The 25,143-nt window shown below is 40.1% G+C and overlaps 1 protein-coding gene across 2 annotated transcripts; it reads right to left on the bottom strand.

The window, feature by feature from the left end:
* Window positions 1-4,691: 4,691 nt before the first annotated feature.
* rab11fip1a (RAB11 family interacting protein 1 (class I) a) lies at window positions 4,692-24,932 on the bottom strand. Of its 2 annotated transcripts, XM_053504446.1 has the most exons (6): window positions 24,427-24,932; window positions 13,823-14,265; window positions 12,929-13,697; window positions 7,316-9,112; window positions 6,403-6,514; window positions 4,692-5,755 (listed from the first exon to the last, which is right to left on the bottom strand). In XM_053504446.1, exons 1-6 carry the CDS (start codon window positions 24,774-24,776, stop codon window positions 5,567-5,569), a joined length of 3,660 nt encoding a protein of 1,219 aa, XP_053360421.1. In that variant the 5' UTR covers window positions 24,777-24,932; the 3' UTR covers window positions 4,692-5,566. The 2 variants fall into 2 exon arrangements, with proteins under 2 accessions (XP_053360421.1, XP_053360423.1); XM_053504448.1 differs by lacking the exon at window positions 7,316-9,112.
* Between the last annotated feature and the right edge of the window lie 211 nt (window positions 24,933-25,143).

Below are 25,143 nucleotides of genomic sequence, written 5' to 3'. Positions count from 1 at the left end.
CCCTTGCAAGAAAGCCACTGGTATTTGAAACTGACCTCGAGTCTACAGTAAAGTCGATGTATACCTGTAATGTTTGGGTGTATATGTAGATGTACTACACGTATACTGTAATATAAAGTGAAACTTGTATATTATATAGATCCATTACACACAGATTAATACATTTCAAGTGTTTATTTCTTTAGATATAATGAAAATGGCTTACATATGATTCAAATCCAAAATTCAGTATCTCAGAAAACCTGGATGTTATGGAAAAAGTTCAAGAGTCTCATTGTGTCACACTCTAATCAGCTAATTAACTCAAAACACTTGCAAAGGTTTCCTGAGTCTTTAAATGACACAAAAGGTCATTGCTAAAGAAGCTGGCTGTTCACGGAACACTCTATCCAAGCACATTCATACATTCATGTAAGGTTGAATGGAAGGAAAAGAATGTGACAGAAAAGGTGCACAAGCAACGGGGATAACCGCAGCCTTGAGAGGGTTGTGAAACAAAGCCCAGTCAAGAATTTGGGGAGATTCACAAGTAGACTACAGTTCGAGTCAGTGCTTCAAGAGCCACCACAGACGTATCCAGGACATGAGCTACAACTGTCGCATTCCTTGTGTCCAGCCACTCTTGAACCAGAGATAATGTCAGAGGTGTCTTACCTGGGCAAAAAGGACTGGAATCTTGCTCAGTGTGCCAAAATCCTATTTTCAGATGAAAGTAAAGTTTGCATTTCATTTGGAAATCAAGGTCTCAGAGTCTGGAGGAAGAGAGGAGAGGCACAGAATCCACATTTCTTGAGGTCCAGTGTAATTTTTGCACAGTCAGTGGTGGTTCGGGGAGCCGTGTTCTGCTGGTGTTGGTCCACTGTGTTTTATCAGGTCCAAGGTCAGCACAGCCTTTAACAGGAAGTTTTAGGGCACTCCATGCTTCGTTCTGCTGACCAGCTTTCTGGAAATGCTAATTAAAATTTTAGCAGGATTGGAAACATACTGCCAAAAGTCCTAATACTTGGTTTAAGGTCCATGGTACTGTATTCCTGTGTTTGATTGTCCAGCAAAGTCGCCCGACCTAAACCCCATAGAGAACCTATGGAGTATTGTGAAAAGGAAAATCCGAGACACCAGACCCAACAAGGCAGAAGAGCCGCCACTATTAGACCAACCTGAGCTTCCATAACACCTTAGCAGCGGCACAGACCGATCTTCTCCATGCCACGCCGCATTGCTGCAATAATTCATGCAAAGAAGGCCTTGATCACGGATCGAGTGCTGTACATGTTCATACTTTTTAGTCCAACAATTTTTTTTTGTTAAAAGTCTTTCATAATAGTAATATTCTATTTTTTTAAGATACAAGACTGGGTTTTAATTAGCTGTAAGCCATAATTATCAAAATTTAAAGAAATAAGCACTCGAAATATCAGTCTGTGTGTAATGAATCCATATAGTATACACGTTTCACTTGTTAACTTGAATTACTGAAATAATATTCAATAATATTGTCAGATATTTTAAAACTATTTTCCCCCTTCCGTCTGTTCCTTCCAGTTGCTTTCTTTCACTTTTGTACTTTTCCCTTTACTTCTTCCATTCTATTAGGGTTTTTAGGGGACATAAAAACCACCCAACCCTTGGCATGATATGTATATTGGGAATATGAGTACAACTGCTCGATGCAGCAAGCTTAAAACGTATAACCATAACACTTGTTAAATTTATTATTATTATTACATGCATACTGTAATATTGCACTGAACAGAACTGGAGATTTCTGCAATAAATTGACTGATGTCACCATCTAGTGGATGTCTTTGATATACTGTACCCCCGTCTTTAAGAAAACAGTTCTACTGTACAATGCTGTGTTCTAGTAAATGATAGAGAAGTCAGTTAGACATGCTTGTTTTTTATTAGGAGAAAAATGCTTGCTGTTTTACATACAATTTGAAGGGTTCATGGTTGTTATAGAGTTATTTATTTTATAAGAAGTAGCATACAAATGAATGTACGACTGGCCGTTGCCGTTCAGGTCAAACCGGGACTTGTGAATGAAGGTGTAAAACTAATTTTGCATTTGCACAAGACTTTAAGCATGGTACAGTGATGAGAAACGTAGGTGCAGCAAAATATTTAATTGGTGAAAACATTTTAAAGAAGGCCGTACATTCCTGCTGAGGTGGCTTAAAGCCCACTGCCATCATTTCTGTGAACATTTAACAAAGAATATCATGCCTGTTTCTTGAAAATCTACAGATAACTTGTCATCAATTTGCGCAAGAGACACATCTATCTTGTAGGAACTATATACACAATTATTTACCAACGCCTCTTGCACTTTACAGGAACTTGGCTTGGAGTTATTGTCACATCCCTGTACAGTCCTGACCTCATTCCAAATTATTAACACATGTTTGAGCCATTAAGGGTAGGCCAGTGTTTCAGACGTGAAGCAGGCGGTCAGAACAATGATTCAGCACACTGAAAAAAATTTCTACTTTAATGGTCTTCAACGCTAGTAAAACGCATTAGTGTAACAGGCGATTATATGGGGGAAAATTAGGGAAGTTTTTACTTTCATAACTGTGTCATGTTGTTCTGCACAATCAAAAGTCCGGGTTTGACTTGAACACCCTTCGTACTGTAAGGAAATAAACAAGAATTAAGGTAGTTTCAAAAATAAATCAATAAATCACACAGCAGTGTGTTAGAAAATGGAAACAAACTTGTAAATCGATTTAATGTGTTGAAAATCTTGAATCAAATATTAAATATGTTAACTTGATATAAATGCACCATCAATGGTTTAACCGTAAATTTTGACCCTTTGCTATGGCATGTAGATCAGTAAAACCTACTTTCTTAGCTTCCAGAACTAATGATAATTAAGGGGGGCCTGTGGGAAATAAAAACAGTAGCTGACTTTGATTTTAATTTCTCACATATGGATGGGTTTTTTGCGTGTCTGTGTGTTTGGTAAAATTACTTTTTCCGTCACTTTGTCGGTCAGGAGTTTCTTGTTAGCATTAACTTCTGTAGCTCTGTTCATAGAGAGCATCACATGCTGGAGTAGGAGGAGCTTCCTGATGGAAAGCAGGTTGTACTTCAGCAAGCTTGTAGTGATGGGAAGTTGGAATCATTTTAGTGACTCGGTTCTTTGAATCTCGTTCATCAAAATGAACGAATCTTTTTCTGAGTCATTTAGTTCATTTCGTACTTTTAATCAGAAATTAAATAAAATGTTGCGTTTTCAATAAAAAGACCATCAACACGGCTACATGCACAAATTTTAGCCATAGTTCCAGTAATTAAAGCATTACAATGCAGCTAAGGACATAATATAATAAACAGAATGAGTAGCTCACCATCATATCTTCTAGTCTGAGTCGTTGGTTCTTTTGAATCTATTGCACCGGATAGCGTCTATGGGAGTCACGTGACAAAAGAACGAACGACTCGGGACTTGAAGACTCTTCGAAGAGAACCGTTCAGTTCTGTTTCCTGTGTACTGCACTGCATAGAGTCTATGGGAGTCACGTGACGAACGACTTGGCGTAGAAGAGTCATTAAGGAAGAATCGCTCAATTCTGTTTCCTGTACATAACGTACGGAGGTTTTGTGGTGATTTGCGCATGCGCGCCCAGTAGAAAACGAACGAATCACTCTCCGAGTCTACTCGTTCTTCTGAGTCATGTTAAAGATTCGGTTAAAAAGAACGAATCGTTCATGAACGACCCATCAGCTTGCTAACCTTCTTAGCCGAGCAGTTACTCACCAAACACACTTATTTATATGAATAATTATGAATATTTATTGGTTTAAAAAAAAAGGAATCTATTTATTACAGGTTTAGGTGGAAAAATAGGGATATTTGACTACTTTTGTAGGCTAAATACACAAATCCTGTATTTGGGAAAAACTAAAGGTAGTCCAAGCAAAATATACACTCGAGTAAAGGCAGAAATCCTCCATTTATAATTGTAGTGAAGTACCAATTGTCTGTATTAGTTTATAGTAGCCATTAATTCAGATTAAGAAAGAATATTAATCTGTATGTGTGTCCTGACTTGGAAAGTGCTGTTTAGCTCCGCTTCTGATTCCAAACACCTGCTACATAAGGTTAGGAGTTTCTGCAAATCATGTAATTACACATAACGGTCTGTAGGTGGAGACATTCCTGTAAAAAGTACCCTATAATAAAACTACTCAAGTAAAGTACAGACTATGTGAAATATACAGTACACTTAGTAACAATATAGTCCAAAAGTACTTGGTTAGCATCCATCTCTAGCTAAATATGAAAGATAACAGTAACATGCTTTAGAAGAGATCTGGCATGATTAAAAAAAAAAAAAATTCAGTCAACATTTTCTCTAAAAGGCAAATATATATGGCAAACCAATGCATGGTCAGAAATGTAAAAATTTGTGAACCTGGTACAAATGAACCAAACACCAAATACCCTGTGACCGTACACACGATAATGGGTATAGAACATGAATGAAATATTTCCTGACAGAAAATGTCACGAAATCAACAATTGCACATTCTTAAAACTGTTCACAGGGAGTGTCTGCCTTCAACGTTTTTACAAGTACTACAACAAGCACAGTAATATACAGTATATTTTGCAGCCAGAACGACAGGCAATCATTTTATCCGTACCATCTGACAAATCAAAATCACAAATTCAAGAGCCATGTGGTATAAATATATTTATTCACTGATAAAGAGCAGTATATTTGATTGTGTCAAAGCGACAACCATAAAAATATTCATTTGTTTAATATGTGTACTTTATCCAAAATATAGTTCATCATCGGTATGTAGAAAGAAACTGTTATACATACAGTAAAGCACACAATAATAAGGCACAGGTATATAAATTAAATGATAATCTTATTGCAGTTATTCTAAAATTATCAATCAGGAATAGCTGAGACACGACAATAGCCGAGGACGAACTGATAACATGACAGACATGGTGTTATGAGGCAGGGATGGCGTAGTACCAGAACGTGCAAGTCTAAAGTCAGCAGCCAAGACAATAAATAATTACATTATCTTAATGCATGACTGAAGACACATCTAACAACTGTGGGTATTCTATAATGGACATGTCTGGGGTGATGTGACACCAGAATAAATCTAGTCCAGGATTGTGAAGAAAAATCATCCAGTGTTAAAATATGAATAATTCCACAAATTTTTTTTCAATGTGACAACTAATACATACACATTATTTTCATCTAACCGAAGATGTGCTTTATAGAACATTTACATATAATTTCACCATAAAAGGTATTAATCCTTCATATCACCGTTTGATAAGCTGGTTTCATCTTGAGACTTAAAACAGACATGTCCAGAGCAACTAACGTCCTATCTTGCCCACTGTACAGCTGTTTCACCTTTTTTCAGAAGCTCAATCTGTATATGAAACCATAGTGCATCATCATCACTGGAAGACTGGGTTTCCTTGGAAGCTCCTCTCATCAAAAGATGAAAATGTTACACTTTGGTGTGGATAGCAGCTTCCTTCATCTCGTAGTGTTATAATGAAGAACCTCATCCTTTAAGCCTTAGACTCCATGGATAAGAGGATGCTGGGTTTTTCATCCATGACACGCACCAGCAGGTTATCGATGTAGGATTCCAGCTCAACAATCTTCTCATCCTTTTTGGACAAATCGGTTTGCTGCTTCACCACCAGCGTGATCAACTCTTCCTGAGTTAGCTGGGTGTATGGGCCACTCTCTCCGGGCTGAAGGAAAGCAAGATAAAAGGAAAGATCGTAAGAGTGGGGTGAGGTTTGAGCGCTTAACACGGGCAACAAACATTAGCTGGAGATCTTTTCTGCTCCAAGCTTGCGTGCGGTACTCCATTTAAACAGACACAACAACAACAGCAATAACTATTATAATAATTATAAACCCAGCCCTATTAATCAGACTATTCAGTATATGCAGCAGGGAATTACATTAACCTCTTTGGAATGTTCACAATTATCAGATCTAATTAGTTTATCTACTGTACATTATCATCATCTTTATTATTTCTACAAGGGCCATTCATGCCAAACTGGGACTTGTCTCATGAGCAGAACAGTTATTGCAGAAGAGTTATTACTTCTCCAGTACAATCCTGACCTTGCTCCAAAACATTTCGTCATGTTTGGGGCATTAAAGGAGTTCCTGGGAGGCCAGTGGTTCAGATGTGAAGTGAAGCAGGTAGCCTGATCATGGCTTAGGCAAACTAAGAAATCTTTCTACCTTGATGGAATCAAAAGTCCCAGTTTGACTCAAATACCCCCATATATAGTATCTAATATCTTTGTTAATAAGAATGTAAAAGATGAAGTACTTGGTATGTTTTTTTTTCTTTTTTTTTTTGTTGTACAAATAAGCAAACCTTTGATTTTTCAGCCATTTCTCGGATGGTTGGAATCCTCGAATCTTTTCCCATGGAAACACTAGCCGGAGACTGGTTTTCATAAGGACCCATCGGTTTCACCGGGTGTGGTCTAAAGAAAAACAAAAGGCGGACTTTAGTGATGAAACCGTCCAGGCTTATCCAATAATTCCACATCTATAAAAATACACATGTATTTATTTTATATTACATCAGAGTGCTTGGAATTGTTTCTTTAAACATTCAAGTTAGTGAAGGAATAAAAAAAAAAACCTGGACAAATAATTAGAACCGAATTAAAGTTCTATACCATAGGCAGCCAAGAATAGTAACCGGAGGAAGAGGACAACCGCAAGAAATTAGTTAGTTCTTCCACCTTCGAGACTTCCATGGAACTACAGTATTAACCACACCCGAGAGATTCAAACACAGTGTTCGATCCAATCAGAAATGAATTATATTAAAAATACGAGTACACTGACAGAGTATTCATGCGTAGATTGTATAGCCACCAAAAGATCCATCACAATTTGAGTAGGAGACAACCCAACATCAATCAGAATCATCACAGGTTTCCTGGACATGGAAAGGCTAGACTACGAATGAAGGTGTATTCGGAACCAGGCTTAATCGAATGGTTTTAGAAACCACTCTTTAGTTTGGAACAGATTGTTTTCGCTAAAAGCTGCATTCAATCAATCAATCAAATCAATTAAGTAATCAAACAATCATCGAGAACTCTCAGCTTGAAGATCAGACAGAAATCTATAGAGAGATTGAGAGAGGCACCTCAGAAACAAGAAGGCCAAAAGGATTCCCAAGTGTTGTTAGTACTAGTTGATTTTTTTGTTTGTTTGTTTGTTTGTTTTTTATTTGTGTAGAGTGGTGTTGGGGAGTTGTAGGTTATTCTCACCTGCGAGAGCTCAATACCCCAGCACCTCCACTGCTCTGTGAGATACCTGACTGAACCTCAGAGGGTGATACCCAGGCACAGAGTGCGTTTTTGCCCCCAGAAGCACTTCCAGATAAGAGTTCTGGTACAGCTGAAGACTGGGACGTAAATGGATCTAAATGCACATTTGATGTGGTTTCACCACGCTTTCTTACAGCAAGACTAGTAACAGTTATTTCATCATCATCAGGCTCTTGAAGGACTAGTCCATCAGTGGTATCTTTCCCCGTTACAGACTTCTTGGCGAGCAGAGGCGCTAGCTTTTTCTTTTGTGAGAATACCTTCGGGGAAGTAGTGCTTGTGTTATTCGATCGGTCCAAACGTGGTTCAAAGAAAAGATCTGCTTCATTTTTGGATGCAAAAAATGGATCCATTTCATTTTTTGATGCAACGGATCCAAATATGTTATCAAAGTCATCAGGGGATAATTTCTTATCTTCAGGCTTTTTTCCTTTCTTTAGAACACCAGTAAAAAAGTCATCTTTATCCATGGCCATTTCTGGGAAAGCCCAGGGATCGTGAGAGATTAGCTTATCCATTGGGAAAGGATCAAATTCAGTCATTTGTTTCCCAGGTGCACTTGGGACATTCACAAGTGGTTGTTCTTTTGGTTTGCCAACAGGTGTATTTATATTATTTACAGGGGTAGGTTTTTCTTCTTTAAAGTCAGAATTCTCCCACAGACTCTTAGAGGTCATGCCACCTTCTTTGTTTCTTTCCACCTGAGAATGTGCTGAGGATGTACGAGCAAGAATACTCTGCTCTGGTTCAACCTGTCGGGCTGGTTCTTTATTTGGAGCTCCTTGCCTAGGTTTGGCAAGAGGCAACACTGGAGTATCATCACGCTCTGAATCTGCTGAAGAAGTTGAATTTTTCATAGTCCTTGCTATCGGTGTTGGTTTTTCCTTTTTCATCTCTGAAACTTGACTCAGCGTAGGGTCAGGAACAGGGTTTAAAGTTCTCTTGATATTCGTCTGAGCCTCTTGCCGACTCTGGACTGGTGGTCCAGGGTTTCTTTCCAAATCCGTTTTGGATTTTTCACCGTGTACCAAATATAATCCTTCACGGGTATTGCCTTGTTCAAAATTGCCCACAAGCTGCCGCTTTGGTGTTGATAAATTGGCTGGTTTGGATGGAATTAGAGCCTGTTTAGGCTCCATCCCCTTAATTGAGCTAGAAGACAGGACCCGATTATCTCTGTGACGCTGATTCATACTTCTTTCTTTTAAAACCGATGATTCGTTTGACATGGGCATATCAGGAGTGTCTACGCTCATTTCTTCTTCGACATCCTCGGAAATCATCTGTCTCTGGTTCACTTCAGCAATGATGTTTTCCCAACGCATATCAGCCATTACGCCGTGCCTCTTCTTGGGAAAAAGGGCTTCATAGTCAGGCAGAGGAAGCGAAGGTCTTTGACTCTTATCAGAAGTTGGTGAATTAACCTGTACTCCATTTTTCTGGTTGGACTTTTCATTTTTGAAAGGATCCCCAGGATAGCCCGGTGGCTGAGGGGCTTTGTACTTTTTCTCTAACGGGCTGGTGGTATTCTCACCACCTGAATAAGTTCTCTGGACTTTAGGAGGTGCCATAGAGGAGTGAAGGTTAGAGAACATATCGAAAGACTCAAAGGGATCACTAGAAGGTGATGGTTGAGGGGAAAAAGCAGAGACGGGAACAGAGTTCTGCGTTTCTGAGGGGACAGGGGAGGCAAGGGAATCAGTATTATCTGTTTCAGGCTTCTGATTGAGAGTCAATCTGCCAAGGAGCAAGAACAAAAAATTATTTCAGCCCCGGATCTCTAGCTAACCTTTACTTCTAAACAAACAGAACCACATGGTGGTATCTCCTGTAAGACACTTGTGCAACATGGGTCACATACTAAAAAGTGTAGTCGTAACGCCTACTTATTTCAACATTTCTAAGTCTATCTGGTGACGGAAATTAAATGCTATACACATGAAAGTATTGCATTTCAGTCTACAGTACACACATAGGACATACTGTCTGGCTTTTATCATATTTATTTAATTACCTCAACCCATAGAGGAACATCAAGATAATATAGCTTCGTTTACAACATTTTATAGGTGTTGACGCAGGTAAATACAAAAATACATTAACTATCTATCCTACCTAAAGCAGTTCTGGCAAATCTGTAGCCCGGTAACTGAATCACTAATTGACAACCACAATTTGCAGCAAAATTACTCACCAATTGAGGAAAAAACACCAAATGCAAATACATTCTTATACGGTCCAAGCTGAGAAGCCTTCAAGGCAACAAGAGCTACAACTTTAGAAACTCTCAGTCGTGCAATGTGTTAGCCTGCGAGTACACAAAGTCACATTACCCATCCACAACCTGTTCTTCTCCATACCTAAGCACCTCAGTTAACATACCAGACCACATTCCCTCCCGACTGACCAATCAGAGCGTCTCCACCAAACTGGTCGTATGGGTCCTAGTCAGGTTAAAGATAACCCATCCTTTATTATGTATTCGGGACTAGGTTTTGGTGGGAGGGTTAGCAAGGAAAGGCCAAAGCCAATGAGTACGTTGCAGAGCCAAAAATGTAAAAAGAAAAAAAGTTATTAAACCAATAATCAAGAGAAGAGTGATTCTATGAAAAAAGAGCGGCAAGGAGGAAAAACAAGGTGCTCAGATGCTATAATTAGCTACAGGAGAAGAAGAAGAAAAAAAAAAAAAAAAAGCATGTGGCTTGCCTTGGCTGAGAGGTTCCTGTACCTTCACTGGAAAGTCATTATACAGAAACAGCTGTTAGGAACAGACTAAGCTAAAATTTAAAGAAATAAAATTCGATTAAATTGGCTCTAACATTAGTTTGTACCTAGGCGTAATCGTAATTTTAATTGAAACTAAATTAAATATCGCTGGTTATTTTGAAAATTGCATACATTTTTTTATTGATTATTTGAACTGGTTTGTATTTAGAGTTTAAGACTTGCCTCTGACTTCCGTGATCAGAAAGCCTGACACGCTCCAAGATTTGTGAGACGTAATCAATCTTTTGTTGGTCTGCTCGATTAATTGAATCATGTTTTAGTTTCACACTTTTTAAAAAAAATTATTTAGGCAAACTCACAAAATGTTAAATGGCCTTAAACTACTATACTCTATATACAGTACATACACAGTAATATAGCTGCTTGAGACAAATCAGACAGTGAATATGAGCTGAATTAAATAAAATAAACAAAAAGCATAGTCCAGAAATCCGATTGAATCGAATCAAGTCTACCCGATTCACAACTATAAAATAAGGGCAAGAAATAGACAGTATATTAGGATGGGATTTTATTGTCCAGACTGTATACGAACTGGACAAACCCTCCGTGATGTCACTTTTGAAGCTGAACAGTGCGAGGAGCTCAGATCGTTGCCATCCTTGGCATGAGCTGAACCCATGCCACGGTGGCTAATGTTCATTTCTATTCCAACATTACTATGCACTTGATTGAACTTAACTCACCCATACCCTACACGTCGTCCCGTGTCAACTACAAAGATTCCAGTTACCTGGTTAGATAGAGTGATTCATATCAGACAGTAAGCAGTCAATGCGGCTGTCACTCAACTCATCCACACCCCTAATTATGTATAATTTTATAGCTTGATGTAATTTTAACTGAGCTACATACAGTAAAATCCACCCCCTGTACAGGTGTCATGAATTGTAAAACTAGCGATAGAGAACAAAAAAAATATATATTTTTTGGTACGAGACTGCAATCATGTTTATTTCTGTTGTAAAGTTGGACAACCCAATTAGATTTTCCCCTATTGTGACCTCATATAAGAAGATGCCCCAGCTCTGCTGTTCTCTGGAGGACTGTAGCTCAGGAGCAGATCGAATTTGGAGGAGGAGTGAAATGATGGTATGAAACTGAAACATGAGGGGTGTTTCAGCTTAAGATGAAGGAGTTTAATTCCACTTGGCTTTTACGCTTCTCTATTCCTACACTTTCATAGTTTATCATTTCTTAAACTTGGGGGGTGGGTGGGCTGCATATGGAGCTCTGACTCTGGTTACCGAAACTGTAAAATTCTAGACCTTTAAATAATAAAGCACATAATGTTTGTATTTCAGTCTCCAGTCATAAGATGTATTTAAAAAAAAAAAAAAAAAAAAAAAAAAAAAAACACAAGTCATGTTCCTTTCAACTGTTAAATTTTTGTTTAGAAGTAGATTTTCTAAAAGATCGCAGAGCTCAAGTAGACATACTGGAGGAGTTCAGTTACAGATCTCTTTTCTGAGACAAAGCGTCTGAGTCAAGCTGCTGACTGAAGGGCAGACGGCTCAACTTACCTTTTCCTCTTCATCCACGAACACAGCTTGAACAAAAGAACCTTCACATTGTCAAGCCTACCATTTAAAAAGGCGAGCTCATCTTTGTGAGATGAGATGTGCTGTGCATTATTGTGCTCTTGGCATGTTTGTAAGGGGCCCTGGGGTCCGTTCTTCGTACGTCGCTAACTCAGTTAGCTGGATTTGATTGTTGTGGATTTGTCCTGATCTTGGATTGTTTCGTTCTTCGAAGCGCTTCTAGCATTTGTTGTCATAGCCACATATCCGTAAGCTTGAACCTGCTCGGGAGCAGGTTTATTTCATGTAAACAGGATTTAGCCTGCGCTCCTGGCGGGTTATGATTGGTTAAAATGGCGAGGTCACATCTGATTGGTTAAAGAGCACGACTGACTCACGTGGAAAAAGAAAAGTATATGCCCCCTGCCATGGACTTCCCCCCACCCACACACACACATAATCGCTATCAAATATTATATATGAACATAAATTCATAGGTTTATTGTTATCAAATATGATATTACTATTATAATAAATCCTAGGCATGAGACAGCCGTCGAGACCATTAATACAAATTCTTGTATAATGTTTATTTTGTAACATTTATTTTTCAGGGTTTGTCATAAAAATATGCAAATAAATATTTATATATATTAAAAATTAATCTTTTATAATGATAAATTGGACGAAACTAATTCTATTATAAAATAAACAATATAAAAGTATACATAATATTTCTATTTTTTCATATACGACATATTTATTTTCATATTGCTTATTTTATTTTATTGTCTCATGTAATTTGTAATTTGTAAACCATTAACCTATGAATTTATGTTCTAATATAATATTTGATAGCGATTATGTAGGGGGGGCAATCCATGGCAGGGGGCATTTCAGCACATAACACGTGCTACAAAAAAAAGTTGAGCCGCTCTTTTTCCATTTCGTCAACCAATCAGAGGGCTTGTAATCAGTGTTTCTACTGTCGATGCATATCGCCTTTTAAACCAACGCACGAGCGCGCAATAATCCTAGACAACTCAATCCAGCTATACTAATCATCAACAACAGGTGTGCTCGAAGAACCGACTTAGCCAGATCGTAATTAGCACGATGATCTCATCTTAGATGTGTCAATTCATCTCGGATGTGTCAAGCGACGTACGAAGAACGGACCTCTGAAGAACACACTAAACGACTAACAATATAAATAAAAAATAAAAAAAATAGATAAAATCCTCACCTTGGTTTGACTGCCGAAACCTTGGCTGTACGAGATGGAAATCCGATGGAGGGTGGCATCGGGGCGAATGCAGTCCGCACCTCCGTCTGTGGTTCTGTCGGGTTCCTCTTCGGGAGAACGTTCGGACTGTCTGAGCCGAGCGGGATTTCCTCAAACGGGTTTGCGGAGTCGGGTAGTTTGGGACTCGTCACAGCTGGAGCAGTTTGCTCCTCTTTCTTCCGCCCTAACCCGAACAGAGAACTAAGCCTCTCGGTCACTCTGGACTCCTCTTGACGTTTCTGTTCATCCACTTTCCTCACTTCTTCTTCACGCCTCTTCCTTTGCTCTTCCTCTTCCTCGAGCCGCTTCCTCTCCCGTTCCTGCTGCATCTTCCGTTCCTCTTCCTCTAGTTTCCTCCGGATCTCGTCTTGCTGCTCGTCCAAGACCTTGTGCTTCTTCTCCTCGGCCTCACGAGGGCGCTGTTGGAGCTGGAATTCCTTTTCCGAGTCAGGCTTGTAACTGGGAATGCTGAGGCCCTTGAAAGAGTCGGTGGAGCTAGCAGAAGCATTTCGCTCGTGGTTTCTCCTTACGTCTTCGGCCGAATCTTTTGCAGAGCCACTCTGTTTGGGCTCTTCATCCTCGGCGTAAACGTGGCTGCCGTTGATGCACACGGCACTCTGTTCGGGAGTGCTCTGTTTGGGGCGACTTAGCAGGGCGAAAGGGCCTAGAGATATCTTGCTGTCTGTGCTAACGTTCCTCTTGTGGCCCGGTAACTTTAGCTTGGTTTTGGCTTTGTGAGAAATAAACAAAGAAATAAAAAACTTAACATCGTGCAATACAGTACCCTGAACCTGCAATGTCAATAACCCAGTTGAACAACTACAAAATAAGAAGAAATCAAAATATACCACGTACCATCTTTACTTTCAGGAAACTCGTCATTGAGGCCCGATGACCGGCTGCTGCTCACCGAGCTGTTCTTCTCCGGCAGCGAGCCGAGGGTGGACATGGACTGAGACACGCCTCTGTGGAGATTCGTCTTTGATCCAAAAAGACCCTTAAATTTGGAGGACTTTTTCAGCTTTGGAGAGTCTGTGCTTTGCTCTTCCTCCCCCTCGCTGTCGGTCAGAATCTGGCCGACCGAGGAAGGGACGATGGCGGACGTGGTGTCGGAAATCCCGTCCTTCTTCTTGCCCCGGACCTTGTCTTTGAACTTGGAGAGACGGGACCGTGGCTTGTCCGACATGGAGAGATCAAACATGCTGGCCGTCACGTTGTTCTGCATGAACTGGATGTCGAGGAGAACCTCGCCTCTGTCCTTGTCCGCCTTGCCGCTCTTATCCAGCAGCTTGTGCCAACTGAAAACAGAAGAAGTTGTTAAATTTAATCTTCTTTAATTAGCACTATTTTGAGTGGATTTGATCAACTTTTAAGTTGCCAAACCCCAGGTCATAAACGGCATGTTTATAAAGAAAAAAAGAAAGCCAGAGATGTTTTTGTGCTTTATCAGCACCTGCTTTTTGTCGTCAGCGCGGGAATTAGCCTGCATTCAGCTCGGCCGGCTGATACGATTGTCCGGGAGAGACTGTTCAGTGTAGAATAACATGCCTTTATCCACCCACACACACAGATGTGATAAAACACATTAACTGTGGGATGACGAGATACAGCAATGCCGGGAAGCCACACCGTGACTCCCCCCACACCCCAAGTCAGCTGAACATGAAGGGAGGAAACTGATTCCAACAAACAGCCATGTGCACATACATAGTACCATGAGCGATATTCCTTTAGAGTAGGCAGGTTTTTACCTGATTCATTCTTTAAGGTCACAGTGACGGTCCTAGAACTGGATTGATTCAGCATAGAGACAGATTTATTGTCCTAAAGCACTGGCATGACGAAGAGGAGTGAAGGAGTGAAGCAGTAGGGACGAGAAAAACCACCAGATACAATATTATCACAATACTGTACCTAGGTGGTGATTCGATTAATATTATGATTTTATAAATCTGATATTACTTCACGCTACAGCATGTATCTCGATCTTCTAATGTGTGCATTTCAAAACCAAAATGAGTTTAAAAAAAAAAAAAAGCCAAATTGAGGCATTTTAAATGTACACAACCTTGGGTAATGAAACAACATAAAAACGCCACCCATGCACTCGGTTTTATCCGACAGTCATGGCTGATTGGTTTCCGACTTCGTCCCATCCGCCACAAACTGGACATTTGACTTCTGTTAGCAATCATGCCAGGGAGGCGGCTCACTCGGGTGAGTGATTTCTCTTTTAAACAGTGAACTATAAAGTTAGTGTGTTAGACTGAACTGTTATACGTCTGTATGTTGATTAATCTAAAGCTAATACTTGTATATACAAGGGATGGAGAAAAAAACAACAAAAAATTAAATTGGAATTAGTGCTGTATTGCGATTCTCTTATGTATTGCCACACTAATCCAACACAGATTTTGAAAAAAAAAAATGTTTATTTGTTTAAAATGTTCATTTAAGGTGGTAAATTGTTGCTGTTCCTCTATAATCCTACAGGTGTTGCTCTAAACTATTGACACATTGCCAAGCACCACAGTGTCATGTGCAAATTATTTGCCAAATTTGTTTAGAATTGAAGCCAAAAAAAAAAAAAACACATACAAATATGTATATATTTATAAAATCATGCCACTAATAATTCCAATACAAATTGAATTGACATCTAAATGTCATGATAATGCGGGGAGGAAAAAATATTGTTGCAGTCGTGCATTATGATTCTTTTGTGTAGCGATTCATTTATCAGCACACTGACTCAAAATTCCAATTTTTTTTTATTATTATTATTATTTTTTTTTAAACGTATACATGTTTGCATTTAAGGTGGTAAAAAAAAAAGTTGCAGTTCTCCTATAATCCTCTAGATGGTGCACTTTAAAGCATTAACACAATGGCGGGCAGCACAGCATCCTGTGTGGTAACAGCAAATTATCTGCCATGTTTGTTTAGAATTCTAACCAAATAAATAAATAAATAAAAAATAAATAATAATAAGACCCAATTGGCATTTTTATAAAATTGTGATACAAATTGTAAACAATGAAGAAACTCTGATTTGCGAGGATGAATACGTAATCGACTGTGGGGTAGCTGTGTCCCATTACACTCCTATCTATTTTTCCTTATCTTATAGGAAAAAATGGCACATTATATTATTTCTTTTTTTTTTAAGTTACAAACTGTAAGGAGGAGGTAATGTTGGTTGGGGTTTGGAGGCCACCACCCTTGGCGGCAACAACTGCGATCAAGCGTTTGCGATAACTGGTAATGAGTCCTTCACATCGCTGCGGAGGGATTTGGGTCCACTACTCTGTGTACAACTGTTAATTCAGCCACATGGGAGACCTTTCGAGGATGAAAGGCCTGTTAAGGGTACAATCGTATCATTCAAGTCTGATAAGTGTGCAAAAAATTAAGATATGTATATCAGGAAATACTTTTCCACTGTACATATTGGATTAATCATGACACAATTAAGACATTGATTGCTGTTACAGCAGCAGTAACACATACAGTCATCGTCTAAGCAGCCTCTTTGTTTCTCTAAAATTTAAGAAGAACCAAAAAGAATATTTTTCTTTTCACCAAGAAACTGAATATTTCCTAAAAAGTTCCAAAATCTCAAATAAGCATTACCATAAGGGATTGACTTTTTATTTGAAGCATTGTCCTTTAGTACACAAGGAGAAGAAACCCTGAGGTGAAGTTAAATAAGGGATAATAAGAGCACCGAAAGTCAGCTGAGGCGTAAAAGCCTGTGTTTCGTGACGCACTGTAGCCAGTGGAAACAAACCACCGACCCGTGAGGACACACTCCTCCTTCTGTGAAGGTTAAGACGAAAAGAATGTAATCTCGTCTTTAATGAAGAGACCGTGTTTAACAACATTCCTCAGATCCAAGTCTGTGACGCACCTCAGCGTTAAAACCTTGATTAAAAATGCCAGAGTTACTCGAGGCAGATTATCTCTGATAACCGACCGCCCGCCCGCTGACCTGAACCGACCCTGCACGATGGGCTGTTACACGTTTCACTTTGAGTAAACTAAGGACAGTACAGCAGGACATTATTTAGAGCCCATGATAAATGAGAAAAATATGTTCTTGCTTTTTACACTGGAGAATTCGTAACGGCTTTGATAACACCAGGAAACGACAACCAAGAGCTCAGATTCTTCTGTGCGGAGGGCAAATGACAAAAAAAAAAAAAAAAAAAAAAACAGACAAACGCCTTATCAGTCTGCTAACAACTCGGCCAGGACAAACAGTGCTGCTCCATGTAAGGAAATGAAACCCTGCCTCAGGAACGACGCTGACGTTTCATTTGTTACAGGAACCATGATGTCATAGTTTCATATGGGTACCGCTGTGTCCTTTCCATGTGCCGACCCACGTTTACAGAGAAAACACTCCTGGATCTCGTTCGACCGGTTTTGTCATCTCCTTTTTCTTTTAAAGCTTGTTACTTAACCAGGGCGTGAGACGATATTTAGCAATATATTTTGCAACGGTTGGTCAGAATCTTACGAATTCAAGAACGGGAGAATAAATTATTCACAACGTGAAGGCAGGACGTAACTCTAGACTCGTGCGCTTTTGTGCGGGTACGAACCTGTCCTCAGGTCGGAAGCATTCACGGCTAAATACGTACAAAGCCTGAACGAACCCAATACGCAAATACAGTAATAGTCTTACAGATTAATGTTAGGGCATAAATAAGTGCATTCGTCCTCATGGCACTGGGAACGGTGTAGCTTTCTGCCGAGGGACAAAAGGACAGGATGGAAAGCAATGCCGTGTATCAACATAACAGTGAAGTGGGACAGAAACTTGACACCAGCGAGTGCCAGGATAAAGCAGAAGCAGAATTTAATACTCTGTGTGTGTGTGTGTGTGTGTGTGTGTGTGTGTGTGTGTGTGTGTGTGCACGCAAGCGAGAGAGAGAGAGAGAGAGAGAGAGAGATAGGCCACGGAACTGCAAACCAGGTTACACTCTGAACCTTGGACGTCCCTCGCTCCGATAACGATCATGATACATTTATATTACCCCTCTATAAAGGATAAAGTCCTGAAGTACAGAAAAAGTCATACAGGCAACCTTTTTAAAACCAACCCGAACGACTAAAATTGATTTCTTTCCACGCTCGACCCTACCCCTTGACATTTAACACAGGCGGGGAACTGTGTTCTCACACCCTGACTGCTCTGATCTGGGCGCTCACAATAAAACGTGCCATTTAAAAAAAACAGACATGGTTTGAAAGACTCTCAAATATCCGGACAGACCGCGATGAGTTTTGAAGGCAAATTAGAGGGAAACGCCTCCAGCCTGTCCGTTTGCATAAAGAGGCGTGTTGGCAGATCTCCAGGTGAGGGATGTGAAGTGTGCCGTGAACATGCTCTTTATGACCGTGCTGAACTTCTCCATGTCGAGGGGAAGTTGTGCAGGCTGCACGCACAAGACTGCTAGATTTTTTTTGATCAGAAAAAACAACCAACCAACCTCCCACAATCTATACTCCGTCCTGTGTTCAGGTCGGCGTGGTTATGATTAAGATTTGTCCGTGTGTATTATATTACATAACATTATTACACAACAGATAGTTCTGTGATATCGAGCATAACAGCACGGGGAGGTTTAGTTTTACGCATCACAGATGTCCTAAGAATCATTAATTTCACTAACAGCCAGAAGGTCTGTACGGTGCACAGTACTGGAAAGAGGAGAGAGCTGCTGCCTGCCAAAACCCAGGTTTAAAACCAGTCATGGAATCACATCTGATGATAAGTGCTTCATCTTTAACATCACTTTGTCTACATCGTTGCTCTTAAGTCGTTTCCGAATTGCCTCCTGAAACTAGACTAGAACACGATGTGGAATCCCAAATCCCCCTCTAGCCCCTGATTAATGCCACTACGTAGTGTGTAGAACTAGAAACTGTACACCCTACATTGTGCACTAACTCTCTATTAACTGTAACGCTATTTCAGGTTTAACCTCAAACCCAAGAAGTCAGGTGCCTGATCTCCTAAAGCGAAATACAGTGGAACATCGGTTCACGAGCGCCGTGAAATACGACAGAAGCGGGTTACGAACTGAAAATTCGTCTACAATTTGCCTCCGTTCACAAACTCCCCGTCGGAACATGACCCACCCAAGCTGCCATCAGCTGAACATAGGCACGGTTGCGTTGTGCAGCATCGGTTTAACTCAGTCCGCGGTCGCGGGAGAAACAGATGGGTAGATTTTTGGTGAAAACGGCTGCCACGTACGAACCAGAGGCCAAGAAACAAAAGAGAGAGAAGGGGAAAGATCGGGAATCTCCTTCCAAACACCAACCTTCTCCCTATCCAACTTCCTCTCCTCCATTCCTTGATCAGTGAGTTTCCTCCAAGAACGGTGCGAGGACCAAATTGGGTTACGACCAGAACTTGGGAACGAATTAAGCTCGTGAAGGTAAAGGTACTTCATAATCCATTTAAAATCACCTCAATAGAAATAAATCAGACCTGAAAGATGCCATTTGGGAGTCACAATCTGAAAAAATTTAAATTCTTTATTATACTAAGAAAGATAAATAAATAAATAAACAAACAAACAAACAAACATAAGAATAAAAAGCTTAGTGTTCTTTGATCATTTCAAATGCTCCATTTTCAATTTTTGTAATTTGCTTTTTAGTTTTGATTCTACGCCCTGACCTTGCCAAGCTTGTAGCTTCCAGTTTCACGTGGTGTATTAGGATGAGCGTGTGTGTGTGTGTGTGTGTGTATGCATGTGTGTGGTTGGTTTGCCTAAAGTGCAAACAGATGATGTCACTGCCTCTGGTGTGTACTTTAACCACTGAGCATGAAACCTGGTGTATTTATTGATTTTCTTTCCCTTCTTCACCCTCTCGATCCTGGTCACCTGAAACTCAAATAAGACTGGGTGCAGTGTTGAAACGGTCGAGAGCTCATCAAGCTAATTTAAATGTAACCAGGAAGCCCATACACACACACACAAAAAAAGCAATGTGTGTGACACATCATACAACTGGATTAACAAGGATGCGTAAAGAACAAAACAGATAAATAGTGACCAACCCTAAGAAAGCATCTGCTGCTTCTCAACCCTAGACTGGAAGGTAAATAATGTTCCCTGTGGCAAGAGGCAGCAGGTGTACCAGAACAACAACGCATTTGGGTGTGAACCGACCCAGGACTATTTTTGTTAGAAAGGTTCTGCTTTGTTACTCACAGCAACATTCTTTAATCGCCTGTGAAAGATATTTGAGACTGTTGGTGATGTGCCTTAACATAAGGTGCGTTCAAGTCAAACCAGGACTTTTGAACACAGTTATGAGAAAAAAGAAAAAAAAAAAAAAAAAAAAGAAAAACTCATCTACCTACTTCTCATCAGTGTTTCACTAGAGCTTGGATACCAAGAAAACTGACAGTTTTCCCCGGTACGCTGGAGCCATGCTCGGACTACACGTCTGAAACACTGGCCTCCCAGGAACTCCTTTAAAAGCCCAAACATGTGGAAATTGCTTGGAATTGTTTGAGTTCCTGTAATGTGCAAGTGGTATCCGTGAATGATTGTGTATACAGTTCTTGGTAGATTTTCAAAGATCAGGCGTTCCACTCACTGAATGTTCTTAAATGTACTTGCATGTTGCAGTGTTAAATTTATAAAACCATGTTAAGTATTTCATAGCTTTTTTTTTTTTTTTATCTTTATCATCTTTTTTTTTTTTCCTTGACAAAATTCCTTCATTGAGATCACCATGCAACGTCACCAGCCTCTACGTGTCCAACCATCAAGGACGACATAATATTGATATTACTTAATAACAATAAAAAGCTCTTTGTAAATAGTGTACATGTATTGTAATCATCTGTTGATAATATTAATATCATGACAGAATCCAGCTTGGAAAGCAAGACCAAAACCTACCTCTGCTCCAGAGGAGAAGTTCATTTAGGGTTACCAGACAAAATCATCAATCACCCAGATATTAAAGTGGCAGATACATCTAAATATTAGAAGTTCAAAGGATATTATTGTGTATTATGGACGCCTTCTGCATTGTTTTACAGTGTAGAAGGCAATAACAATCATTATACTGTTAAAATTTAAATAACTTGCAAATAAATGTAATTTGAATCATTTACAAGATGGATCCTGTCATTCCTAAAGAGATTAATATTATAAAGCAGATAAATGGCCTTCGCAATATGAACAAATTATTACTGTATAAGATATGTACATTACCTAAAATTATTATTAATATTATTAGCCAACACCGACTTCAAAAGTCGATTGTTTTTAATAGTTTTATTATTCATTTACTGTATGTTTGCATTTGAGTTGGTAATATGTTGAAGTTCCTCTACAATCCTACAGGTGGTGCTCTCTAAACTATTCCTACACTGGCAGGCAGCACAGCATCCTCTAGGGTCGGAACTAATTATTTGTTAAGTTTGTTTAGAATTGTTACAAAATGGCAATACAAATGGAATCGGGATATTGTATCGGCAATGCCCAGGTATCGTAATGGTATCGTACCGGCTGCTCCCTGGTGATTCCCATCTCTAAGAAATACTGTGTGAAATCCCGGATAAGTGATGAACCATTGTTTGAAGAGTTCACTTTGAACTGATTAGTTTGACATCCTTACAGGTTGGAATCTTACTTAAGACGGCCGAATTCCCTGTGCAGTCCACTTGTCAGGGTGACAAGTCAATGACTTATCCATCCATCACTTCATGTCTGAGCCAGTCGAAATTCCCAGAGCTCAGTCATCATCATCAGATAAAACAAGAAAGCTGAGCTTCTAAAGTTTCTTGTACTCACAAATACAGTTTAATTCACAGAGGTTACATAAGTTCACTTTGCTATGTTATGAAAAGGAATAAATCAAAATGTCCTAAAGATTTCTGGTAGTGTCCTCCCACACGCCCCTCCCCTTCCTGTCCAAGCTTCGCGTTTCTCTTGAACTCCTGAACTCTGAATTAACGTATTTATTTACATTCATTTACATGCACTGACCCAGTCACAGCCTGGACTTAAGAGTTCACCGGACTGCTACGTAACGTGTTTTTTTTTTTTTTTGCTTGTTTTTTCATATAGCTGATCTCAAAATCCCATACTCCTCTTAATAAAATCCGCCACCTTTAAAGCTTGAGTAACCGCTGGAATGTGGCTGACTTGCCCTAATAACAGCCCGGGAGCACATTTGTGTGAGGTTTCCTCCTGAGCTTTGGGTCAAACGTCATTCTCAACATGAGCAAAACAGGGCAAATGAATAAACGAGCCACATCAGAGCAGAACGAGACTACAGGAAAACATGAAGCATGAGTTAAGAACTTTGCAAAGCTCAGGAATTAGCTGCACTAGCAAGCATGGTCTTATGATAAAATGTATCTGCTAGCCCACAGTGGAAGAGTACACAATCCAGTCCGCTAGGCTGAAAAGCATAAATGTGTGATCTGTTTAAAATGGACTTGATGTATACACTTTTATCCAAAATGTTGGATGTTATGTTACATTATACACGTTGTATTAAACTAAGCCTTTATTTGTCGCATATACATTATTGCAGAGCAAAATTCTTTCTTGGCACATTCCAGCTGCTCAATGGCAATCTGGTGGAGCTGGGACTTGAACCACCAACCTCCAGATCAGTTATACGGCGCTTTAAACCTCTGAGCTCCATGTTATGTTATGTACAAACGCTGTACCAAAAGTAATGCGGAAAAAAGTGTGCATTACTTTATTTTTTTAATTGATGTGACTTAACATAGTCTCCATCTCAAGCCGTGCATTAGCACCGTCGTCAAGCCCGACTCTCTTTGAAAACCCCCTTAGTCGCAGTCGCGATCTCGCACTGGCACTACAGAACGTTCAGAGACGACACCACTGACAAGAAAAATGTTAGAGAATTTTCAAAAAGGATCCAAGAGGCGGGTTTAACAGTTACTCTGTTACTCTGCACAACACCATGTAAGTCATTTAATAAAAAAAATTAAATAAAAGTGATGCACACTTTTGCATTCCTTTCGGTACAGCCCTAGTATTTTATTGTTCTAGGAGATAAACCTACTGCCAGGTAACTATGACTAAACTTGTCATTCAATCTGCTTCTCTCAGGTGCTCACCTTCAGGGCTTCAAGCTTCCCCTACTGAGAGCACACATGGGAAACACATCGAGCTAATCATTAATCCCTTAACAAACTAAACTGGATATGGAAGTTGACAAAACCACAGACTGTGCTTGTTCCCTAGATAAGTCAGGATTTGCAGAACAGACATCGTCTGGGAAACTTGATCTGACTGGATCACTTGTGAGAAAAGTACAAAGCAACAAAACAAGACAAGACAAAAAGCCCCGTTTGAGTACTGAAACCTGAAGCTGAGATCCACGGCAATGTGACGAGAGGAGAGATTGAAGAACATGACGTCACCCTACTGTTTCATTAAAACTGCTCATGAGCAAAGAGAACATTACATATTTCATCAGAACATAAGAGAACTTTGCTTTTAAGGTTTTTAATGCTCCAAATAGTCACGTCCTAGCTTTAAGCGGTTTAAAATTGAACACACACACACTCACATTGCTCTTATTTTGTAAGATACCAAACATCAACCAGGAGAACAAAATCGATCTGGTTGGAAATTACCATTCAATATGACGTACAAGTAACTTCCTGGAGTTAGGAAAAAAGTCAAGGAAGAGGTCTGCAATACCATGTCTCATGGACTTGGACCAGTTGAATACTAGGACTCAGACACGTGTTCATCAGCGGCACTGTGGCGTTGCGCCTTCGGGGTCCGGGTTCGCACAGATTCCCTTGGGTCTGTGTGCATAGTGTGTGCATGTCCTCCACGTGCTTGGTGGGTTTCCTCCAAGTTCTCCGGTTTCCTCCCACAGACCGTAGACATGCAGATTAGGCTAATTCTTCTTCTTCTTGTCTTTCGGCTGTTCCCTTTCAGGGGTCGCCACAGCGAATCATCTGCCTCCATCTAACCCTATCCTCTGCATCCTCTTCTCTCAGATTAGGCTAATTGGCGTTCCCAAAATGTCAGCTGTGTGTGAATGAGCATGTGTGTGTGTGTGTGTTTGTGCCCTGATGGATGATGGATTGATACCCCATCCAGGGTATACCCCAGCTCGTGCCATAAGTATCCTGGGATATGGATACAGGATAAGCAGAATAGATGATAAATAGATGATGAATAAATGAATTAATGAATGAATAAATAAATAAATAAATAAATAAATAAAGAGAATTTTGAGTAAACAAGGAATAAGAGTGAATGTTATCTCTTCATTTCCAGCTGATCTTAACAATCCAGTGTGTTCTTTTGATTTATTTACACTTTGATCAAGTAAGTTACAATAAGCAGATTGTTATTTTTTTTCCCCCCTTCTCTTTTTGACCCAGTGTGAGTGAGACAGAGATCACCCTGGACACTTACTCGGTCTTTTTCCAGTTCCTGTCGTCATGCAGGTCCGGTAGGTTGATCACGGCTTGTCCCAGGAGCTTGTCCATTCCCACCAGGGCACGGTGCATGACCACGACGTGCAGGGTGCAGCGCTCGGCATTCCCACGCTGGAACAGGGGCAGGTCGAAGGAGGCTTCTTCCTTCCACACGGGCTCCACGCATTTCTCCGCCACCGCCGTGGAGAACTTGTCCTTGGCCACCTGGATGATCGCGTACGCGTCATTCGTACCGTTTTTGCCTTTGACCCGCAGGTTGCGCGCCTGGAGCACCGTCACCTGCACGCTGGTCGGGTACCACTGCCGGCTCTGCTCGGCCAGAGACATCCTCCTCCTCCGCCGGAATGAGTAAAATAACGCCTTCTAAACACCCCGTACGATAAAATACATACTAATAACCTAACGCGTATTAGTTTCAAACTGTTTATCCCAAACTCCACAGCCTGACTCCTCCCACTCCTCTTCACCTTCTGTTCCACTCACCGTCCTCAGGAACTCGTTACCTGGCTCCTCTGGCGGTTGCTATATCTTTACACAGGCCACGCCCCCAGCTGATTTCGCCGCCATTTTGGTCCCGCCCTTCTGTAGTCCGAATCAAGCCGAGACTGTTTTACCGCTGTTTATAATTTAATTATTCTTATTATCTTATTTAATAATATATTTCTTATTATCTTGCTTTTTTTTTTTTTTTACA

This window comes from Clarias gariepinus, chromosome 9 (genome assembly GCF_024256425.1).
Source record: "Clarias gariepinus isolate MV-2021 ecotype Netherlands chromosome 9, CGAR_prim_01v2, whole genome shotgun sequence".
In the NCBI taxonomy this organism is placed as follows: Eukaryota; Metazoa; Chordata; class Actinopteri; order Siluriformes; family Clariidae; genus Clarias; species Clarias gariepinus.
The sequence above is the reverse complement of the archived record's forward strand: the minus strand, read 5'-3'. Positions and strand labels throughout refer to the sequence as shown.